General features: G+C 42.5%; 1 protein-coding gene across 3 annotated transcripts in view; it reads right to left on the bottom strand.

Annotated features, from left to right (window-relative positions):
- Positions 1-18,871, bottom strand: part of AP1G1 (adaptor related protein complex 1 subunit gamma 1) — a 35,841-nt gene extending 16,970 nt beyond the window's left edge. The window contains exons 1-8 of one of the 3 annotated variants that reach the window (XM_083869960.1): positions 18,782-18,808; positions 13,962-14,093; positions 11,333-11,536; positions 7,046-7,170; positions 4,781-4,922; positions 3,473-3,569; positions 2,532-2,608; positions 293-388 (exon numbers count right to left, since the gene is read on the bottom strand). In XM_083869960.1, the coding sequence (XP_083726086.1) occupies positions 293-388; positions 2,532-2,608; positions 3,473-3,569; positions 4,781-4,922; positions 7,046-7,170; positions 11,333-11,536; positions 13,962-14,000 (780 nt within the window). In that variant the 5' untranslated portion in view covers positions 14,001-14,093; positions 18,782-18,808. Of the gene's footprint in view, positions 1-292; positions 389-2,531; positions 2,609-3,472; positions 3,570-4,780; positions 4,923-7,045; positions 7,171-11,332; positions 11,537-13,961; positions 14,094-14,402; positions 14,503-18,781 lie in introns of those variants that run through there. The other 2 variants (XM_083869959.1, XM_083869961.1) reach the window with 2 other exon arrangements.
- Positions 18,872-19,747: the final 876 nt, after the last annotated feature.

The following is a 19,747-nucleotide window of genomic DNA, read 5'->3' on the forward strand; positions in this document are numbered from 1 at the left end:
CCCACCAGCCAGAACTGTTCAGAGTCCTCTTGCTACCAGACACAGCCTTCAAAAACCAATACGTGCTGCTTCTCTCTTTTGTCCTGTTACATGATAAAGCACTACAACTGCTGGTTAAACTAAGGCAGGTGTCTTTCACTAGTGCAGATGAACAGCATTTGCATAATCAGCTCAAAGGAAGACCAAAAAAGCCTTAAAATTGACACAGGTGTGGCAGTAACCACCTCATCACACCTAAGGCTCAAAACACAGTCCTAGAATTAAAGCTATAAGTCACTGCATCAGTTCTTACCTGTAAAAAGGGGTCACTGATCCCAGACACATCATGCTCTGGTGAATATCCAGACATGATAAGGTTCTTCAGAATACGAACTAATTGGGGAACAAGCTGTGAAGAAGACAGTTGTCCTATTAGGGTACTGTTGTTTCTCTGACCCCAGCTTTGAAGCACAGGTCAAAGAACAAATCTTGTACTTGAAAGCAAGAGAGTCCCTGGATTCTTCCACAAAGTTCAAACCTGCACACTTAGAGCTGACGCTGTATGAATACCTACAGTTTGGCTAAGACACAACTAAAACAGTTAAGCTGGGACCAGAGCACCATATTTTATCTCTAAAGTAGTAAATCTACATTTGAGGTATAGTGCAAGAAGAAAACCAGCCTACTTTCCTCGTCATCTCCTTTTGTTCCCACCTTTGCTCTTCAGGAACTACATACTCCTCTGACAACATGCATTTCATAAAACACACAAAATAAACCCTGAACTTCCTGTATCTGCCTTAAAAAGGAAACTGAAGGGTGCTGCAACATCTTCCCTCCAGACACAGTAACAGACAAGTGGAGCATTCCTGGAACCCTTATTCACGTTTGCTTTGCCTTCCAACATGCATGTATTATCAGGACTGAGGGCAGAACAAAGGGGAACATTACAGCCATGGAGAATGGTTGAGGGCCACTGCCCCCATCTTCTGGAGTACTAATTGCACCCATGAAGACTATCAGCACTGCAGTTGGACTGAGTAGCTCTTTGCAGCAAAGAAAGCCCTTACAGACTCTTACAGGCAGTTAACTAACTGTCTGTCCTGCTCTCTTCTGGGAATCGCCCAAAGTTGCCCCATGATTCATACAAAACACAAAGCCCAGTTTGTGGTAAGGAGAAAGCCCAGGGCTAAAATATGCACAGGCACAAAACCAAAAAAATCCATAAAATATTCCTCAAATGAGGGAAAACTTGAGGAAAGCAGGCTGTTGTTCACAGAAGGCCACAACTGAGATTCAGGGCTGCCATGGATGTAGAGCTTTAGTGACAAGATCAGCACATAAAAAGCACTAGACAAGTACAGATGACCTAAGCATGTGGCATCAATCACAACTGTGTCATTCAGAGGCACTGCCTCACATGGGACAAAAATCTACAGATTCAAGGCAAACATGCATCATCTAGAAAAATTAACTCTTACCTTTTCATTCTAACTCAGCAGGATTCCAAACAGACAAAAGGGACAAAACAGACGAAGCAAGCATTAGGGACAGTTCAATGTTATACCATTCACAGCATAAAAACTACAAAAATAGCTAGAAAGAATGCACCTAGTAACAAAATTTTGTGCACTCAGCTCCTCTCTCTTTTCCCACAACTATCACATTAACGGAGCAATTAGTAGCAGGGATGGTACCTGCAAAATAAACCTCATTTTTCCTGCTTTGACATTTACGATCAAGGCAAGGGAAGATGCATGCCAAAATGCACCAAAGGATGTAGAGTTTTAAATCCCTAATGATATAGACAAATCAAGGAAGAAAGTAAATGCAATGCAAATAAACAAGCGCTTGTAAGACTTTTAAGAGGAGTAAATGGCCTGCTCTGTTCTATCAGCTTTGTTCAATTTCTCCTTCTTTGATGAAAAATTTAAAATTACAATCAAGGCAAATTTCAGATGCCCTTCTATCAGTGTCTTTCACATGACAATAATACAACAAATTATAGCAAACAGCATAAGTAAGTCAGGAAGGTGATGGGAAGCAAACATTCCTAACCAGAGGAGGAAGAGTGACATCAACTCTCAAACTCTTAAGTTAAAATGGAAAATTGTGTAGCACAGCATGCCCCAGGCATGAGGTATCTATACAACTAGAATTTAGATCGGTGTTTTTGAACTGAGTATATCTAACAGTGTGGCTGTGGTTAAGGCATTCAGGTGTTGGTATAAGCTTCAGTCTTTCATCTTTGTCTCTATGTGATTCCAGTATCACTATGCAATTAGATTCAAGGAGAGGGGAAAAACCATCAAAGGTAACTTTAAATCTAACTCTAGAATGAATTTTATACTTCACAATCTTAAGACTGATGTTTTGTAAGTTAACCACTTACTGAAGGGAATTAGGCCTAGATACACACAAAATTCTAACATTTAAAGATTAAAAAAAAATAGCAAACAGACAGTATCATTACATTCTTCACCCAAACAACTGTAAGGATTTTACTAGAAGGCCATGAATATTAACTCTGCAATATTCCAGTTCCCACTTACCTTTCTAAAGTGTGCAAGCATGTCTGGGCTTCTCTCACACATCTCTGTGAGGAGGACAACTGATGTGTGAAGAACACCTAAAGGTGGGGGGGGTGAGAAAAATGTATCTCCGTTTAACACCATTCCACTGGTTCCAGACATTTGATAAAGATCACAAGAAAACAACAGGAAATCATTAAAAATATTCTTTAATTCAACATATCATATCTATCACTACAGATACTTGTGCTTGCAGCTGTGTCCAAGGGAAAGCAGACAGCAATATGCCCATGTCTTAAAGCTGCAATTAAAGGCCAAAGCAGGAGATAAATTGGATTTGGTCTGCAGAGACTCACATACTAAACATACAGTAATGGTCATAGTTGGGCTACTAACCTCTAAGGCCTCTTCTAAATCCAACCATTCTATGATTCTATACAAACCTCTTAGGTTTGTATAGAATCATAGAACTCCAGAAGGACAGTATGTGTTAATTGCATTGTCAGTGTCAAGTTCCTCACATTTCCTGATTTTATCTTCTGATTTGGGTAGCCTAGCTGACCTCATGTCACCTTCCTCAGGAGGCCTCAGAAATCCATTTAAAGAAAGACTACGCAAAAAAACCCCAAAACCTCCAAAGCGAAGAAGTCACTGCCTTAGAGCCACTTTAGGAAGTGTACAGGATAAAAATCAAACTTTCCCATTTCACCCATTCTGAGGCATAACAAAACACAGTGAAAGAGTTCCTTTTGTCACATGTCCTTTTGACATGTTAAAGTCCTGTTGACTAGCAGAGTCATACCTTCCTTCTAAATGACATTTGCATTCACTGCGTAGAAGTGGAAAGAAACAAATCATACAAATACACCTCTGAAGTTCCCTTCAAATGAAAGAGTTAGGTAGCAAACGCATTATCCTCCAGAGAACAGCCCAGCCTTGCTAAGTACAGTCTCGGCTATTACCGTGGTTCTTCTCATTCAGCAAGTTTTTGGTGGCTGGCAGAAACATCTCCATAAGTTCAGGCACCTTTCTGATGACATGAACAGCACACAGTGCTGCCTGGATAGGAAAAAGACTTCTGTTAGTGTTCTAACACACAGCAATGACAACAATACCTGTTTACCATAATGGGAACTATAACAATCTTCACGATAAACAAAGATCTGCATCGTTTATGGCACATTTTCCCATCTCTCTATTACAAGTGTTACTAAACAACATTCCAGAAGAAAGTTCAATAAAGAGAGAGCACAAACTAATACTCCCCCTAGCAATGGTACATTTTTACATTATTCACATAACAAGTGCTATTATCTGCAAAGCAACTCTGCCTTTAATAGGGATACTTCATCCTGTCTTCCTCTTGCTGGGAAAGAGATAATGCAAGGAAAACAAATAATTAAACTTACTGTCAAATTATGGCTTATTTACCTTCCATCCTTTCCAAAAATACCAACTGCCTCCTGTAGGTGATGGGTGCTATGAGAAACAAAACTACACTTCTAGGGTTTTTTGAAAAAACACATGCTTATTTCTTCTAGGATGGAGAAGCAACAGGAGACACTATTCCTTGCACCTGACTGAAAATTCTAGTGCCTCTTTCCAGAACACAGCAAGACATCTTAGCATTGCTTTCTCTCTGAACTCTCTTGAGATCCAGCACTAGACAAAGAAGTAACAATGCATCTCTTCCTAAATCTTACTGCTTCACACTTTCACCAAGACTTATCAATAAATAAATCTAAAAGAATGGGGGTAATCACACTTTGCTGATGCTATGGCACATTTGCTGCAGAAATGAGACAGTTTATAAGTGTTTGTCCATTTCAAGACCTTAACCCTTCTAGCTCTCATACTACTGTCACCCTCATCAACAGAAGACATCAAATAGGTTCAAATCTCCTGAAACCAGCCCACACTGTTAATAACCAGAGTTTCTCTGGACTTGTCTGAGAAGATAAATAAAACTGGTGACCAGAATTTTTAGGCTAACATCCATGAGGGGGCAAGTGTTCACATTACCACCAATAACATTATGGGAGAGAGTACAAAAATAGAAGCAACTGCCTTGCCAACTGAAGGCCTATCCTTTAGAGGCTTATATACATTCCTGCTATCAACAGACAGGGAGCCTTGAGCTATGTCTTGCACACTGGGAAAATATGCACTCAGTATGATCTCAGTCATCTAGTATTCCAGATATTAGCAATGTATTCAACCAATCTTGCCTTTTAATCCATAACAAAGTATTCAAAAGTTTCCTGAAGTACCTTCTTCCTAAGATAGGAATTGGAAGTTTTGAGGAGCTTTTCCACCTCTCCTGCAAGGTCTCTGCACATTTCTGAGGAGCCCATGCAGCCAAGAGTACAAAGTGCCAGCCCCTGCACATACTGCGTGCTGTGATTAAGGTCACTGTAAAGGAGAACAAAAGAAAAAAGTCAATCAGCCTGCACACAGAGAAACTGAGCACACAAAAAAGGGCATCTACAGCTAGAGTCATCTAACCAGCAACACGTGGCCCAACAGAACTTTCTGGATTCCCAGCTGTGTGGGAGCACAAGAAGCTTTGAGTGCACGTAACACAAGGTTTGCTACTAATTCTACTTAGAATCCTCAATTATAAAGATAAAATACTTGGTCCAGCCATCAGGTTGACCTGTCAGGGCATCCAGGGATTGAGCTGAGAAGAGGAAGGCTATACAGAATTCCATTTTAAGTGGTTTTAGCTTTGGAACTTGCATGCAAAGTACAGACTTGCAGTGACACTGTGGGATGTCCCAGTTTAAAGATATTCTACAACAGGCTTAAGCTTCTGCATTTACAAAACAAACAGTATGGAAAAATCTGTTTAAAAGTATCCTCTACCCTGACCAAAAACCACAAACCCCACCACTCACACACCTTGAAAATAATCCATATAAGAATTCTGTTTAGTAATTTTTCCTATTCATATGTCTAAGGAAGGTGTGAAAAGTGGTCACTAAGAAACTAAACTACCCAACAGGAGATGCTGTTCATGAGGATAGCTACCAATGTCACACTAAGAACAAGACAACATAGCTTCTACATGGCAATCCCAACAGCCTTTAAAATTGACTTCTACACCAGTTTTCCATCTGTGTTTGGTACTACAGCCGCCACAGCACCCAGGATTCAATGCTGAAAAAGTAAAAATACAGCTCCTGGTTCGGGAGGCAAGGGGAGCTGGGGACTGCAAGATGGAAGAGCTGGAGAAAGAAGTGGTTCCTAACCAAACACACAAGAGGTGCAGAATGGAAAGACAGTATTCTGGTTGTAACGTGAAGCAGTTATGGCAACATGCACATGAAGGAACAGGTAGCACATGCTACTAAATAAATTGGGTTTTTGTTTCCTTCCTTTAACAATTTATTGGCAGCAATATAAAGCTGAGTGTATCACAAGTACATGCTTCAAGAGGTTGCTTCCTTTTCGTCTCAAAAATCTGGGTCTTGCTATGAAACAGTGAAAAACAATGCCATAAATAAATCCCTTAATGTCTAGATAAAAGCAAGACAACAGCAGATATAGAAGCCAAAGGAGAAAGCAATATATAACCCAGGAGACGGTGGGAAGCTGTCCACCATTTTTGCTCAGCTTCCATCTGACCCATTTCCAGTTCAAACTCACTACATCCTTACCAAATTCACTATAACATAATCAAAAGATGTGTTAACCTGCAGCCTGGCTCTAATGGAAGCATCTCACAGGTATGGCATTTCAATGAAAGATCTTTAAACAAAAATCTCGTCTCCTGGACACTAGGTCCAAAGTTAGCAGATCCCTGGGTCCATGATTTTGTCAAGTTTCTTTCAAAGCATTTTGAGGCCACAGTCTAATTCAAGATCAATACTTTACTTGCTGATATCTGAGAGGCTTATGTGCTAACAGTACATAATAATAAAAGCAGGTACACCACACACAGCTTTTGGGTAGGTCACCCAGAACCCAGCTGTTCCATACCTGCCTCAATTTATCTTGAAAAGAAAACACACTCATTGTCACCCACTAAACTATGATGTAAAAAAGTCCCACTTTAACATTGCTTTCCTCAGAGAGGTATTAAAAAAAATAGTAATTCCTATCTCTTCTTGTCTGATTTCAGCAAAATGACAGCACATCCCAAGCTGCTGCTTTGCTTCCATTAAAAACCATTTGTCAGGACCATTAGATCTTAAAAAGAAAGCAAGATACACAGCCTGGTTCCTGACAACTCTTCAGAGTTTGTCAGCAGAAGCAAACAAATGCACATAGGACATGTGTTGCTTGCTACATATGCCTCTTCAAAACCAATGCAATTTTATATTCTCTTCCCACTAGGGAAGCTAGACAGGATGGCCCAATGCAGAGCACTACTACAACAGCCTTATTATGGTCAACAGCATACAACAATTTCAAGATACCGGTTTTCTAACACAGGGGAAAAACCCTAAAGTGCTCTCAGTATCACTGTCAGAAAGACACTTTCTGATACTGAAACCTCAAGGCATGGTTTGATGGAGAGGTGGTACCCTTACTTCTTGATGCAATTGGTCATAAGAAGATGAACATCCTGTCTCTCATCCAGCAGCAACATGGCACCTAAATACCCAATGCGCTTGTCTGTGAATTTCTGAGATGCAATAAGCTTGAGGCACTCCAACTGGAAAAAAAAAAGGAAAAAAAAGAAGAAAAAAAGGATATAATTAGCTTGAAACTACTTCTTAGCTAGAGAAGAAACAGTTTGCATTTTGATACGTAGTAATGTATGTATCTCAGAATGCACTTATAAAGGCTTATTAGGTTTCCATTTTGGTGATGTGGAAAACCAAGAAAGGTTAAATGATTTGCCCAAAGTTCCAACAAAGCCAGCAGGAAGGCCATTAGCAGCTCCCCTGCCTTGAGGTGGCCAGACACTGCTGCTGGTCTTCCATGACCACAGATATACCAGATACATGGTTAATGCCAGATCACAGAAGTAAATGATAACACATGGATGGAGATGGAAGATACGTCACTATACACATAAAAGTAAAGATCTGGAAATCTAGATCATGTCTCATGTTTGATACACACATGAAATTTTTAAACTAGACTTAAAAGTTTCCATTTATCTACTAGGAAGAGGATCAGTGCTCTGTAAGCTGACGAAACAAGGACACGTAGTGATAGGACAAGGCATAATGACTTCAAATGGAAAAAGGAGCAGGTTTATGTCAAGAAGAAATTCTTGACTGTGAGCATGGTGAGGCCTCGGCACAGGCTGCCCAGTGAAGCTGTGGCTGCCCATCCCCAGAAGTGTTGAAGGCCAGGCTGGACTGGACTTGGAGCAACCTGGACCAGCAGGTGTCCTTGCCCATGGCAGTTGGAACTAGATGACCTTTCAACACAAACCATTCTAAGATTCTGTGACTCTAAAAGCAGGTTTTGTTTATTACAATCAGTAACTAACTTGTTAGCTAGGTAAAATGTAGATTGTCAGAGATAGTTACATTTCTGCACTTCTCTTATCTCTGGCACACCTGAAGTGGTACTAAAATAATGTGCATTCCAGTGACTACAAGTTTCCCTTTTCCCTGTAGAAATGATCAATATTGATCAATAGCACACAAGAGATTTCCAAGACAACATACATAGTTTCCACCTGCACTCTGCTAATTTAAAATTGCTAGCTCGTATTTACATCTGACACTTTTAAAATGAAAACCAAAAAACATCAACCACAGAGATATTCTGACATTTCTATGCACTAAAATAGTTTTCTGTAACAGATAACTAAACAACTATAATCTCTGCCTACTTTCCTGACAGGAAAGTAGAGATCTATCCCTCACAAACAATTTCTCTAAGTCTGCTTTACAAAGTAGCTGGGGCAGCAAGTAAACATACAGAATAGGTTTGAGGGGTCAGACAGAGCTGGCAACAGATCCATCACAGAGGGGGAATGCACAGACAAAGATATGAAGTATCAGGACACAGGTGAGATGCAAGAAACACACACATCACGGAGACTTAAGTTGCACAGTGCATTGGTAAGAAAATTAAAGTTGAAGTGCCAGAGAAAGAGAGTGCTATGGCCTAGTTCCAGTCCTGCAAGTTCTCATGACTACATGGTATTAGAACACACACTCGACTGTTCATGCTGTCATATGTGAAAGCCCAGATAGATGCAAGGGTGACAAATGGGTAAGAAAAGGCTTGAAAGAAATTTATTTCAGTCTGCAAGGTTAAAAGGGGATGAAAACGTTGAATAAACACCTCTGAACAATAAGACCAGTTCTCTGCAAAGAGGAATTTCCACAAATGCCCAAGATCAGCCAGAGATAACGTACAGAACACTAGATATCAAGCTCTCATGTTTCCAGTGCTTTCTGTAAGAGAATAATGAACCTCTGAAGCAATCTTCTTTCCTGGGCTTACAAGATACTTATACAACCCTCTGCAAAAATGCAACATAAAATTGATGACATCTAAGCTACAGGGTAAGAGCCAACAAAGGCAAAAGATGAGGAAGAGCATAAGGAAACTGATGACTGCAACAGATACTCTAAGACACATTTCTAGTACTTTTGAATTTAAAAGATATTAGTGAAAATTACCCCATGAAAAGCTGATGAGTTCTTGTTTCATTTGTATATAAAAACATGCAAACTAGATTCATGCACAGCAGTACTAAGAAACATGATCAGCTGAAGCTGTTACTAGGTGTAATTAGTGGAAAAAATCTTGATACTGTTAAATCTATTTAATTCAAAGGAACAATTAAAATCTGCTACATCACTACTGTAACAGATACTACTGGCATGTGGCCAGACTACAACTAACCCAACCTGTACTGACATAGCCACTCTTCCAACTGGATTTTTTTTTCAAATAGAAAAAATGACAATAATAAAGTTATTTGACCATTTGTCCAGGCTGTCTGATGACTTCTAAACTTGCATAAATGGCCTTAGCATATGCTCAGGAGACAGCAGACCATCCAGTGCAGACCAGCATGCACTGGCTAAATAAGGCTCTCATTCTTGGCTTGGACAGAAGTAAATCGACCACTCACAGCTGGTTACCCACACTCTTAGCTGCAGTCTGCTTACAGCTTTAACAGAGACTGTAACACCACTTGTGGCTCTCCTGTTTTTCAGCAAAACATCTTTCCTGCATATTTATCATGGCACTTCCTGTCTACAATGCAGGACTATCTATCTGCAAGACTGCACTGCTGGAACAGCCTGTGTCCTCAACAGGTCCCCAGATCACACCAACTGTAGTCCTACACAACAGCAGCATCTTGTAAGATTGGCCCTATGTCCTCCTGAAAATGCAGCTAAATAAATTACAAGAGAACCAAGGCCACTGAATGAAGTACCCGCCCCCCCAGATAGTCAGAACAGATGCTGCTTTTTGAGATGTAGCAAGCCTGGCAATAATGGATACTGAACAATCTGCCTTAGCCTTCCTTCACTAACAGTGAATTTACCATTACTATCCAAAGCAGAAATCAAAACTTTCTGCTTTAGTTAATAATGACAAATTAGTAAATTTAGTTAGTAATGGTACTATTTAACTATATTATTAATGGTACTATTTAACTATTTTAGTTAGTAATGGTACTAACTATTTAATTTAAATAATTAAATTAAATGGTAAATTATAATCTTCCTTATATGGGATTAAATACTTGAGTAACAAGGTAGAATGAAATTTAAATAATGTTCCTAACATAGGCCAAACATTGAAATTCTAAATTACACTTATCTGTAACACTTTTCATTATTCTTCAGGCCCCAAGATACTTAGCCTTAATTTTTGTGACAGGAAGTTTCTCTCTTGGAACCAGGAAGCCTGGCTATGAGAAGTGTTAAGAATAGAGTAATACACAAATTCACTTGCTCTTTTTGAAAAACTCATTACCCTGAGACAAGAATCCAATAATATAGAAGTAAGATGAGGCACTTCATGTGCTATAGTAGAGCCCAGACTCAGCAATCCTAACACTATCTGAAATTTGATTTCATTGGTTTGAGCTTACTGTTTCAGAGAGACATATGAGGATTGGTAACTTGAACCACAAATGGATAGACACACAAGACATGAAGCTACTTGAAGGGATACAACAAAAGAACTAATTTAAGCTTTATTGAAGACCTACGTTAGATTACTACTAACTGACTTCTAAGGAAAACTGACCATGCCCCAAAGAGTAAGCAAGGCTAACCTGAGGGACACCTTGTAGATCAAGAGCTTCCATCTTCCTGTCTCCCTTTCCTAAAATTTCTGTCAAAAACAGCACATCAAAAATAAGTCAAGAGATGGAAAACTCACACCTGCATTCTCCATGTCACCTCACTAAGATGGGGATAAGGAACACCACTTCTGATTGCCAGGAACAGACCAGCTCTTTTCTGTCTCAAATACATTGCTTTACAAGGAAAAAGGTATAGAATCTCCTTTGAAGTATGTGGTATTTTTCAGAGACCAAACTCCAAAGTGCTCTTTTCATCCAATCTAAAAATATCCCTATGTCTTGGACTGTGGTTTAAGCATTACTGCTCTGCAGAAACATGGATGGTGAGGAGAAGACAGTGTGGGAAAAGCAGACTTAACCTTAAGTTTCAAAACAAAACATGTAAGCCCCAAACAGCAAATCTCACTAACAAAGTCTAAACTAACTAACATATGTGAACACAGAACACACGTGAAAAGAGACCTCAAAACATCCCGAAGAACAGCAGAACTGCACCTCGGAATGCTCTGAACAAGCCAGTGTGCCCAAAACACAGAAGACAGACTGGCTTATGCACAGAAGGCACTAAATTTTAACCTACCTGTCCAAAATGTGCAGGATATCCCAGCATGTGCATATACAGCAGCTTTGCCACATTTCTGCATCGGTATGTGTTGTCTTCCTCTCGGAAGGATGAACGGATAGCAGCACATTCCTTCTGGATCATCTCACGCTCCTCTGCCTGTGTTCGTGCTGTCCGGATGGTCCGGATCAACTCCCGCAGTCTGATGGGGGCTGGCATCCTCTGAGAGAAGAAAGAGGTCTGTAAAACTTCTGCTGTCTCTAAAGGCTTCATAATGGCCTCACACTTCTGCGTATTCTTTTTTCTTTCTTACCTTACAATTATGTAAGTAAAAGAATGAAGAAAATGTAGGCTACTTCAGTTAATGGTAAAGAGTAAAACTGAGAACCTGAGAGCTTCACTGTACCTCACATCTGCTCTTCTAGAACATTACAAATGGGAACTACTCCAATTTGAGCCAGCTGTCAAGTGAACATAACATGACTTCCCACCTGAAACAGGCAGAAACAGTACTTTGCAAGGTACTCTCATATTCATATCATCTGCCTCTCCCCAGAAAAGCCGGGCTCCAAAGAGAACTGATCCCAGAATCATGACAGCTTGGGACAGAAATCCCCTACAAAACACAACTCTGCTTAATAACTTGCACAAGATTTCATCTGAGTGCTTCAGATGGCCATGCCTCAAAAATCCTGCTAACCTGTGCCATACACACTTCCTTCTTAGAAGTGCAGAAGTCAGCAGAAAAGCAAATGGAAGAAAAGCAAATGGTGTGTGGATATTTCAGAGAATCCTGCTTCAAAAATAATCAGTTTTACATCATCCTTTTATTACACCCCAATTAGGACAACCCTTTCTGAAACAAACAAGCCTGTGACATTACTGTCTGGCAGTGTGGGTATGAAGGGTGTATGTAAGAACACTCAGAGTAGTTTCACCTCATCAGAGAATACTGATGGAGCCATTTGACCCAGAAAGCAATTTAGTCTGCCAAGTACCTGTTAAGAGGAAAGTGGCTGTCAAACAGAATCCAAACTTTAGGATTTATGTTCAACAGTTGAACTTTTTAGTTCATGCTCACCAAAGCTGACTTCCAACTTTCTGAGAGCTCAGACTATATAAACATCTTTACAGCCTTCTTTCTATGCCAGCCTGCAAACACAACTGAGCCCTTCTGGTAACAGGTATCAGACCAACTTGTAAAAAGTTACAACAGTCTGCTACAGATTTTGTCTGGGTCACCATTCCCCCTGAACACTGCCATACATTTTAAGCATTGCCAAACAAGAAAAAGACCTGCATTCAGGTGCTGCACTAACTGGCTTCCACACCACAATGGAGAGGCTGGGACACAGAACTAGCAGAGGACTTCTCTGCTCGCAGAAAAGCAGACAGGGATGCATGTACCAAGTAAAGGTGGCCTTACAGTAAACCAGACAAAGGCAGCTCTGAGTCCTGATTATAAACTCATACATACACTAGGCCACTTCAGCCGAACCATGTAGAGTCCTCATATTTAAGTACCCCATCTTCATACTTTTAAAAGTTTTAATTTACAGAGACATAAAGCATTCAATTTTGAAAATGGAAGAGTAGAGATATTCTTCCTGCATAAGGACTTTGTCCTAAAATGCTGACATGTGTAGGATAAAGAATATTGAACACATTTAATCCTTACTCTTGCCTTGTATCTCCACAATTGTGAATTCACAATACTTCCTCACATTACTGTGATATGAATAAATTTATGGTTGCTATGCACTCAGGCTGCACTAACAGGCATAACAGAAATAGCCAAGGAGAAATAAGAAATCCATCTCCAGAACAAGCCTTTCCATGACCACAGCTTTTTATTAATACCTTTTTCTCATCCTTCTCTGGTGTTTAGGCAAGACTTCCTGTCTCACCCAGAGGGCAGGTACAATGACAACAAACTGCAGATCTAGTTGGACTTCACCTGAACATCATTCAGATATTGAACAAAGTTAATAGCCAGTATTTACAAATGCCCTTGCATAAATAAAGAATTAGCAAGGCACACTGTAAAAATTATTTTCCCTCCTCACTTCACTACCACAGGAAAGCAAGCAGAACCAGCATTTTGGAAAGTAAAGAAATGATGAATAAAACTCAAGAACCAATGCCTGTGGCTTCCTGCTGTTCTTGCTTGTGTAACAACCAACAGTTACACAGACAAGAGTCCAACCTGAGGGACTGACTAAGAGCAACTGTATCTCACATACCCTTCCTGCCTGATGAGAACAGAACCGTTCAGAACTGCTCTGATGGCGGACAACATCAAGGATAAAAGACAGAGCTTTTATCCTGTTCTGCAACTACAATATTCAAAACTTCTATCCTTGTTCTGCAACTACACACTTTTTTTTAGTCAATATCAAATCATTCAGCTTTTCTTTTAATATACCTTTGAATCTGTCCCATACAAAAGGTTTTGCACTCATCTATGTAAAATACTGTCTTCCCCTCACAAATCACTTTACATGTTTATCCTTGAAGCTTGAGCTCTTCTTGTGTACTCTTCCAGTATTTCAATACAGTGTAATTCCCATGCAATGTAGCACATTGTGTTTTCTTCCCCTTCATAAGAAAGTGCTCTCTTAATATCAAGAATTCTTGCATAAGATACCTGTTCTTTGCCTTCATTGACTTTAGGGTTCTTCTGCATGCTAATACATTGGAAATCTCACTGCAGTTTTGAGTTTCACAGAGGTAAGTGTAAGCAGTAGTCACTGATGTAGTAGTTAGATGAGAAGAAACTCTGGACATGAGAACGCTTAAATTCAAAAACATTGCAGAAGAGATTAACATTTACCTAGTCTCAGCAATTCCAAAGCCTATGATAATGCCAACAGATCTTTAATGCAACACTGGGAGGACAACTATATCATGTAGCAACAGCAGACAGTGGAGCTTCACTTTAGCTGCTGCCTAAGTGCTACTTAGAACTTCCCCCAAAGTAGCAAATCTTGTTCTTCAGGATTAGTTAACATTTTTCATCAGTGCAGACACATCCTTTTATTCTTTGCACATCAACATAAATGACAAGGCAGTCTGTAGAAGTTGTTACCTATTTCCTCCTTGGGTTTAAAACAGGAGTTTTCTTCAGCCATTTCTTTGCTAACTACAAGCTCCAGAAATCAAGGATGATCTCTGAAGAGTTGAAAAGAGCCTACGAGTTAATGTTTACAGTCTCTGGCAGGGCTGCACACAGAATTCCTCAGCCTTATCAGATCTGTTTCCCTCTTCCATTTCAAAAGCCTTGCTCCTTAGAAGAACTTACTATCAAGATCAAAACTTCTCAGAGAGTCAGAGAACTAACTCAGATTGGTTCAAGTTGTACAGGTGGCTGGGGTTTAAGTTCCTTGGCAAACAGAATTCCAGCTTCTCTCCTGCAGCACAGAGCCCAGGAAAGGTGTCGCCTCAGTGATTCTCTTCCCTCTGCTATTCAGGAATCCTTCCCCTCAACTAATAAAAAGGCATTCTCTCTCTTTCTGTAACTCATTCCTACTACCCAAAAGTGGAAAAAAAAAACAAAAAAACAAAAGCCAAAAACCTTCATGTATTAAAACATTAAGTTTTCATTTAAATTGTACTGATAAATCACTATTGTGTCTTTAAGACAATAAAACTTTAAAAATTAACAGTTGCTTTAAATTTTTTTTAGGACAAGTTACCAGACATTTAACATTTTAACATTATTATTTAGCCTTGAATTCTGGAAACATTAGGACATAAAGGCCATCAAAATTAATGGAATTATTCACAGAAGAGGTCTACTGTTTGGGGAAACAATCTGAATTTTCAGTTGTGGTGATACAGACACCAAGTTACAGCTTTTCCTGTAAACAGCATTTCTGAACTTAGTTCTGTCTAGAAACACCCCAAGCCTGAAGCAGCACACGTTTCAAACACATATAAAATACACAACTCCAGCTGCCTCACCCCAGCACATGAGTAAGGAATCACACTCCTCAAGCAACCCCAACTTTTGGGAAGTTACACAACTAAAGTCAGACTCAACTCCCAACTGAAATCAACAGCAGAACTCCCCTCCCTGCTGAGGTACAACAGAATCCAACCCAGCACACACAGGAGCAGAGGATCTGTCCAGACCCCATGAGAGAAGTAATTGCAGGGTTGAGCCCCAACACGGATGGTCTCAACTCCACACTGCTATCAGCAGCCTTCCCACTTCTATCAGGCACTTCAAAAGGACAATGTATTAGCAGTAAAACCAGAAACGTAGTCTCCAGGTAGTTATGAGGGTGTCAAAAAATGCAGAGATATTGGTATATGGTCTAGTATTATCAATATTTATACAGATAACAGTAAATATTAAACTACTATAACTATTTATACAATAAACACCAGAGCAAGGAGCACCATCAAGAAGGGCGAAGGCGACACAAACAAGTTGAGAGAAAGAACAACCTACCATGTAACACACTAAACGGGACAGTAACCCATGAGGAAAAAGCTGTTGAATGCAATAGAGAACTAGAAAGCAATATCAGAAAATCAGAAAGCCATTAAGTCAGCAGGGGGCTTAAAAACGTGTTCTCATAAGAAAAGGCATCAGAGTGACACTGCTTTATGCAGAGACAGCTGGAGGAGAGCAGGGGAGGTCAAATAAGAAAAAAGTACCCTGAAACAAGAGCTAAAAAACAGTCTTGGAAGAAGACACGGTCCCACTTCAAGTTACGTTTGAAAAAACCCCACCAACAACAAGTACAGGACAAGAGTATTGAAGAAGCAAAGCTCAGTGCTGCTGAGGGCTGGGAGGGAGAGGAGAGCAGAACAGAGACTGGGGACACTGCAGGGATCCCACCCAGCCCCACTCAGAGCCCTCCCCGCTCCCTGTGAGTGACACACCTGGGATGATCCCATTCCTGCAGGACAAACCCAGCACCTCCTGCACTGCCTTCAAAAGACACACTGAGCTCCCATCAGTACACACATTAACCTCAACAACTGCCAAAAAAGAAAATAAATATTTCCCTTTTTTTTTTTTTTAAGAAGCTAAAACCGTAGGAAGAAAAATTAGCAGCACAGCTACAGAGCTGATCACCATGACAGATACAAGCAGAATTCCAGATTTTCTGGCTTCTGTTTCATACTTCAATCAAAAACGACCTACATTATCGTTGTATTTATTGCCTGCTTCTAATTTCCTCACTAACTTAATCTATGAGGTAATCTGGCTATTTTACTTCCTGTTCACCTTCCTGCAGACTTAAACTTGAAAGAAAAAAAAAAAAAAAAAAAAAAAAAAAAAAAAAAAAAAAAAAAAAAAAGCCACTACTTGGGTACAAAAACCCCTACACCCTTCTTTGTACTAGCTAATGCCAGATGAAAGACAAGATGCCACATTTTTACATTCATTCACATAAACTTTACAACAGGCCACGTGACTTTCAGCTACAGCTCAGGAAGTTCTAATCTTTGATTTTACCTGTAGCATTTCTGCCAAAGAGCAGATACAGGCTGCACTAATACCTGTGATATCAGCAGATTCACTTGTACTCACGCTACTGTAGCTCTGTTTTCCGAGTTACAGCCTCGTCATATATTTACTTATTAACTCCAATCTCTCCTCCAGTGAAGTAATGCTGCCACCAAGGCAGAACAGACCCTTTTCCCCAGAGAACAGCTGAGTATCATTTAAAACAAATTAGCGTCACCTGCATTCAGAAGAAATTGCTCTATCATTAAAAAATATGATGAGATCAAACAACCCATCTCCTGAACTTATACAGGGCCAGCTCACAAATAAAAATATTCACATTGGAGAGGCACAGGCAGCTTTACTGAGCGCCATCACTTGTATCAGCAGTAAAGATTTGTGTGAACACTTGGAAAGCTGAAGTGCAGTAACCAGGGAAGGCTGAGTGTGCCCGAGAACAGCCAGCCTGGGCTCCTGTGCACAACCTCCACACACTGACACTCACTAATCCCATTGTACAGGTGCCACTGAAAAACGCTGCACACAAAGGAGCAATCAAGAGTCACAACACTCCTGTTATCCCTTAATCTTTCACAGGACACTACAAAGGTACTGCAGGAACTTTCCATCTCAACCATGCCACCTTCAGGAGAACAATCTGCAGTCACAGGAACAGAACAGAAAAGAAAAGAAGAGGAAAATGCTTTTTTTATCATAAAAGGAGGAAATCTGAAAGTTATCTTACACACTGGAAACACAAGAAAAAATTTACCCAAGACTTACTTTTCCCTTCTCAAGAACAGGAATTTAAATACCTTTCCTCTCCTTCTCCCAGCAGAGAAGAATGGAAGGGTTCAGATCAAACTCCTCAGAAAAAAAACCACAAAATCTCCTGTCCTCATTCAGCTCTCAAGTACCCAAAAAGTTTTCAAACCTAGTGCTAAACACCAGAGAGCACACAAGCAAACAAAAGAAAAAATTTGGCAACAGAATGTGATATGCAAACAAACAAAGGAAAAAATACCAAGAGTAGTTTAGAGGAGCGGTAGCAGGGAAACGGGTACAAAAAGCTGTTGTGTTTTATCACACAGAAATGAATCACCAAAATAAAAGGGGAGGAAATGAAACAGCACAAATTTCTCTGCTATTTTAAATGTGGGATGCTAGGTGTATCCCCAAAGGATTCCCCGGCATTTACAGGGGAAAACACACATATATTTTACTGTTTAAGCCACTATGGACCAAACACCTTTTGGCCACACATGTGACATTGTTATCCTTTCAAAGATGTTCCACTGGGGTTCTGTGCTGTCCCGTTAACATTTCAAGCATCAGAAACTGAAATTTGTCACTCAGCATTTTTACAGATCACTTTCCACATAACAAAACACACACCTGTTCCATCTGTAAACTTTAAAGATAACACCTACTATAAAATAAATTACAATTTATCTTATAGCGTATGCGAGAACTCAACAAGCCTCGAAGAAGGGACTCGAAGGCGCCCTTGCAGACCGGGCAGCAGCAAACTGCAAACACCTCCCGCTCCCATTAAAACCCACCAGCGGGAAGTACTGCAGACGCTGCAATAGCCGGAGCGCTCGTGCAGCCTGGGCAATAAAATACCGGGGGAAGAGCGGGCACAGTCCCGGCGGCTCCCGGGACCGCCCCGGGCCCCAGCACGGACCGGCTGCTCCCGCTCCTGCCCCGAGCTCCGGGAACCCGCACCGCCCTCGTCCCGGCAGAGCACGGCCAGGGCAGGCCCGGCCCGCTCCCGGTACCCGAACGGGAGCCCCGGGGCGCGGGGAGGAGTTCCGGGCCGAGCCGGACCACGGGCAGAGGCGGCGAGAGGGCACGGGGCGTCTCGCAGACAGAGCGGCCGAGGCCCAGCCGCGGATTTCGGGGCGGACAGAGGCCCCAGCACCGGCGGGGCCGCAGGCGGCGGGACCGGGAGTCAGGGGAGGCCCGGCGCGGGCGGCGGAGGCCCGAACGGTCCCACTCACCGGGCCGGTCCCTGCGGCAGCAGCGGCGGACAGAGCCGGGCATTCAAAATGGCGGCGGCGCGGCCGCAGCACCGATACCGCAGGCGGAGGGATCCGCGCTCCGGCTCGCTCCCCGCGACCCCGCGGGCGCTCTCGATCGTGGGCGGGAGAGCGACCGCGCCGGGTTCGGCGGGAACGGGGCGGGGATGGCGAGAGGGCGGTGCGGCACCGCCGGTGGCGGGACGGAGAATGCCGCTCGCACTACTTTTCTTAGCGGAAGCACCCGTGGGGTTGGTCGTACAAGGAAGGTGCGTCTGCACCGTGGCAGTCCCTGATGACGTCACGCTCGGGGCGGCCCCGGCGGCGCGCGCTCCCCGCGGTGGGGCCGGGCGGGACCCGCGGCCCGTGTCTGCGGTTCCGGGATCGGGGGGTTCCGAGATCGGGGGGGCCGAGCCGCTCCCGGCCCGGGGAATCTGCACTGTTTAAATGCCCACCGGCGAGGGGGGAGCGCAGTGTGCGGCAGTAAACGGGGAAGTGGGTACAGAGCCACCCCCGTCCCAGGCAGGTCTTCTGTCCCCACTTCCGGGACCTTATGTCACATTAACGATCACCGAATGCCGAGGAACTGCCCGCCGCGGAGCCCGGTCAGCCGGGCCGGCCGGACATCGCGGGGGTGCGAGAGAGCGCACGGGCGCGTTCAGACCGAAGGCTACCGCAGGGGAGCCGGGCCGCGCTGCTGCTGCCGGCCGAGCACCGGAGAGCCCGTCTGGGCCGCGGGGCCGCACGGCGCTGCCGCCTCGTGAGTGACGCCGCGCCCCGGGCCCCGGCACTTCCCGCTGGCCGGGCCGGACCGAGCCCGAGCGGACGCAGCCGGTTGCCACAGCAACGGCGCCGGGGGTGCCCCGTGACGTCATCCGGGCGCGGCGGAGTCACGGCCCTGCCCACGGGCCGGCAGTTCCGGCGCTCGGTGCGCGCGTCATTGCTAAG

Source organism: Zosterops lateralis (assembly GCF_965231275.1).
Source record: "Zosterops lateralis genome assembly, chromosome: 12".
Taxonomy (NCBI): domain Eukaryota; kingdom Metazoa; phylum Chordata; class Aves; order Passeriformes; family Zosteropidae; genus Zosterops; species Zosterops lateralis.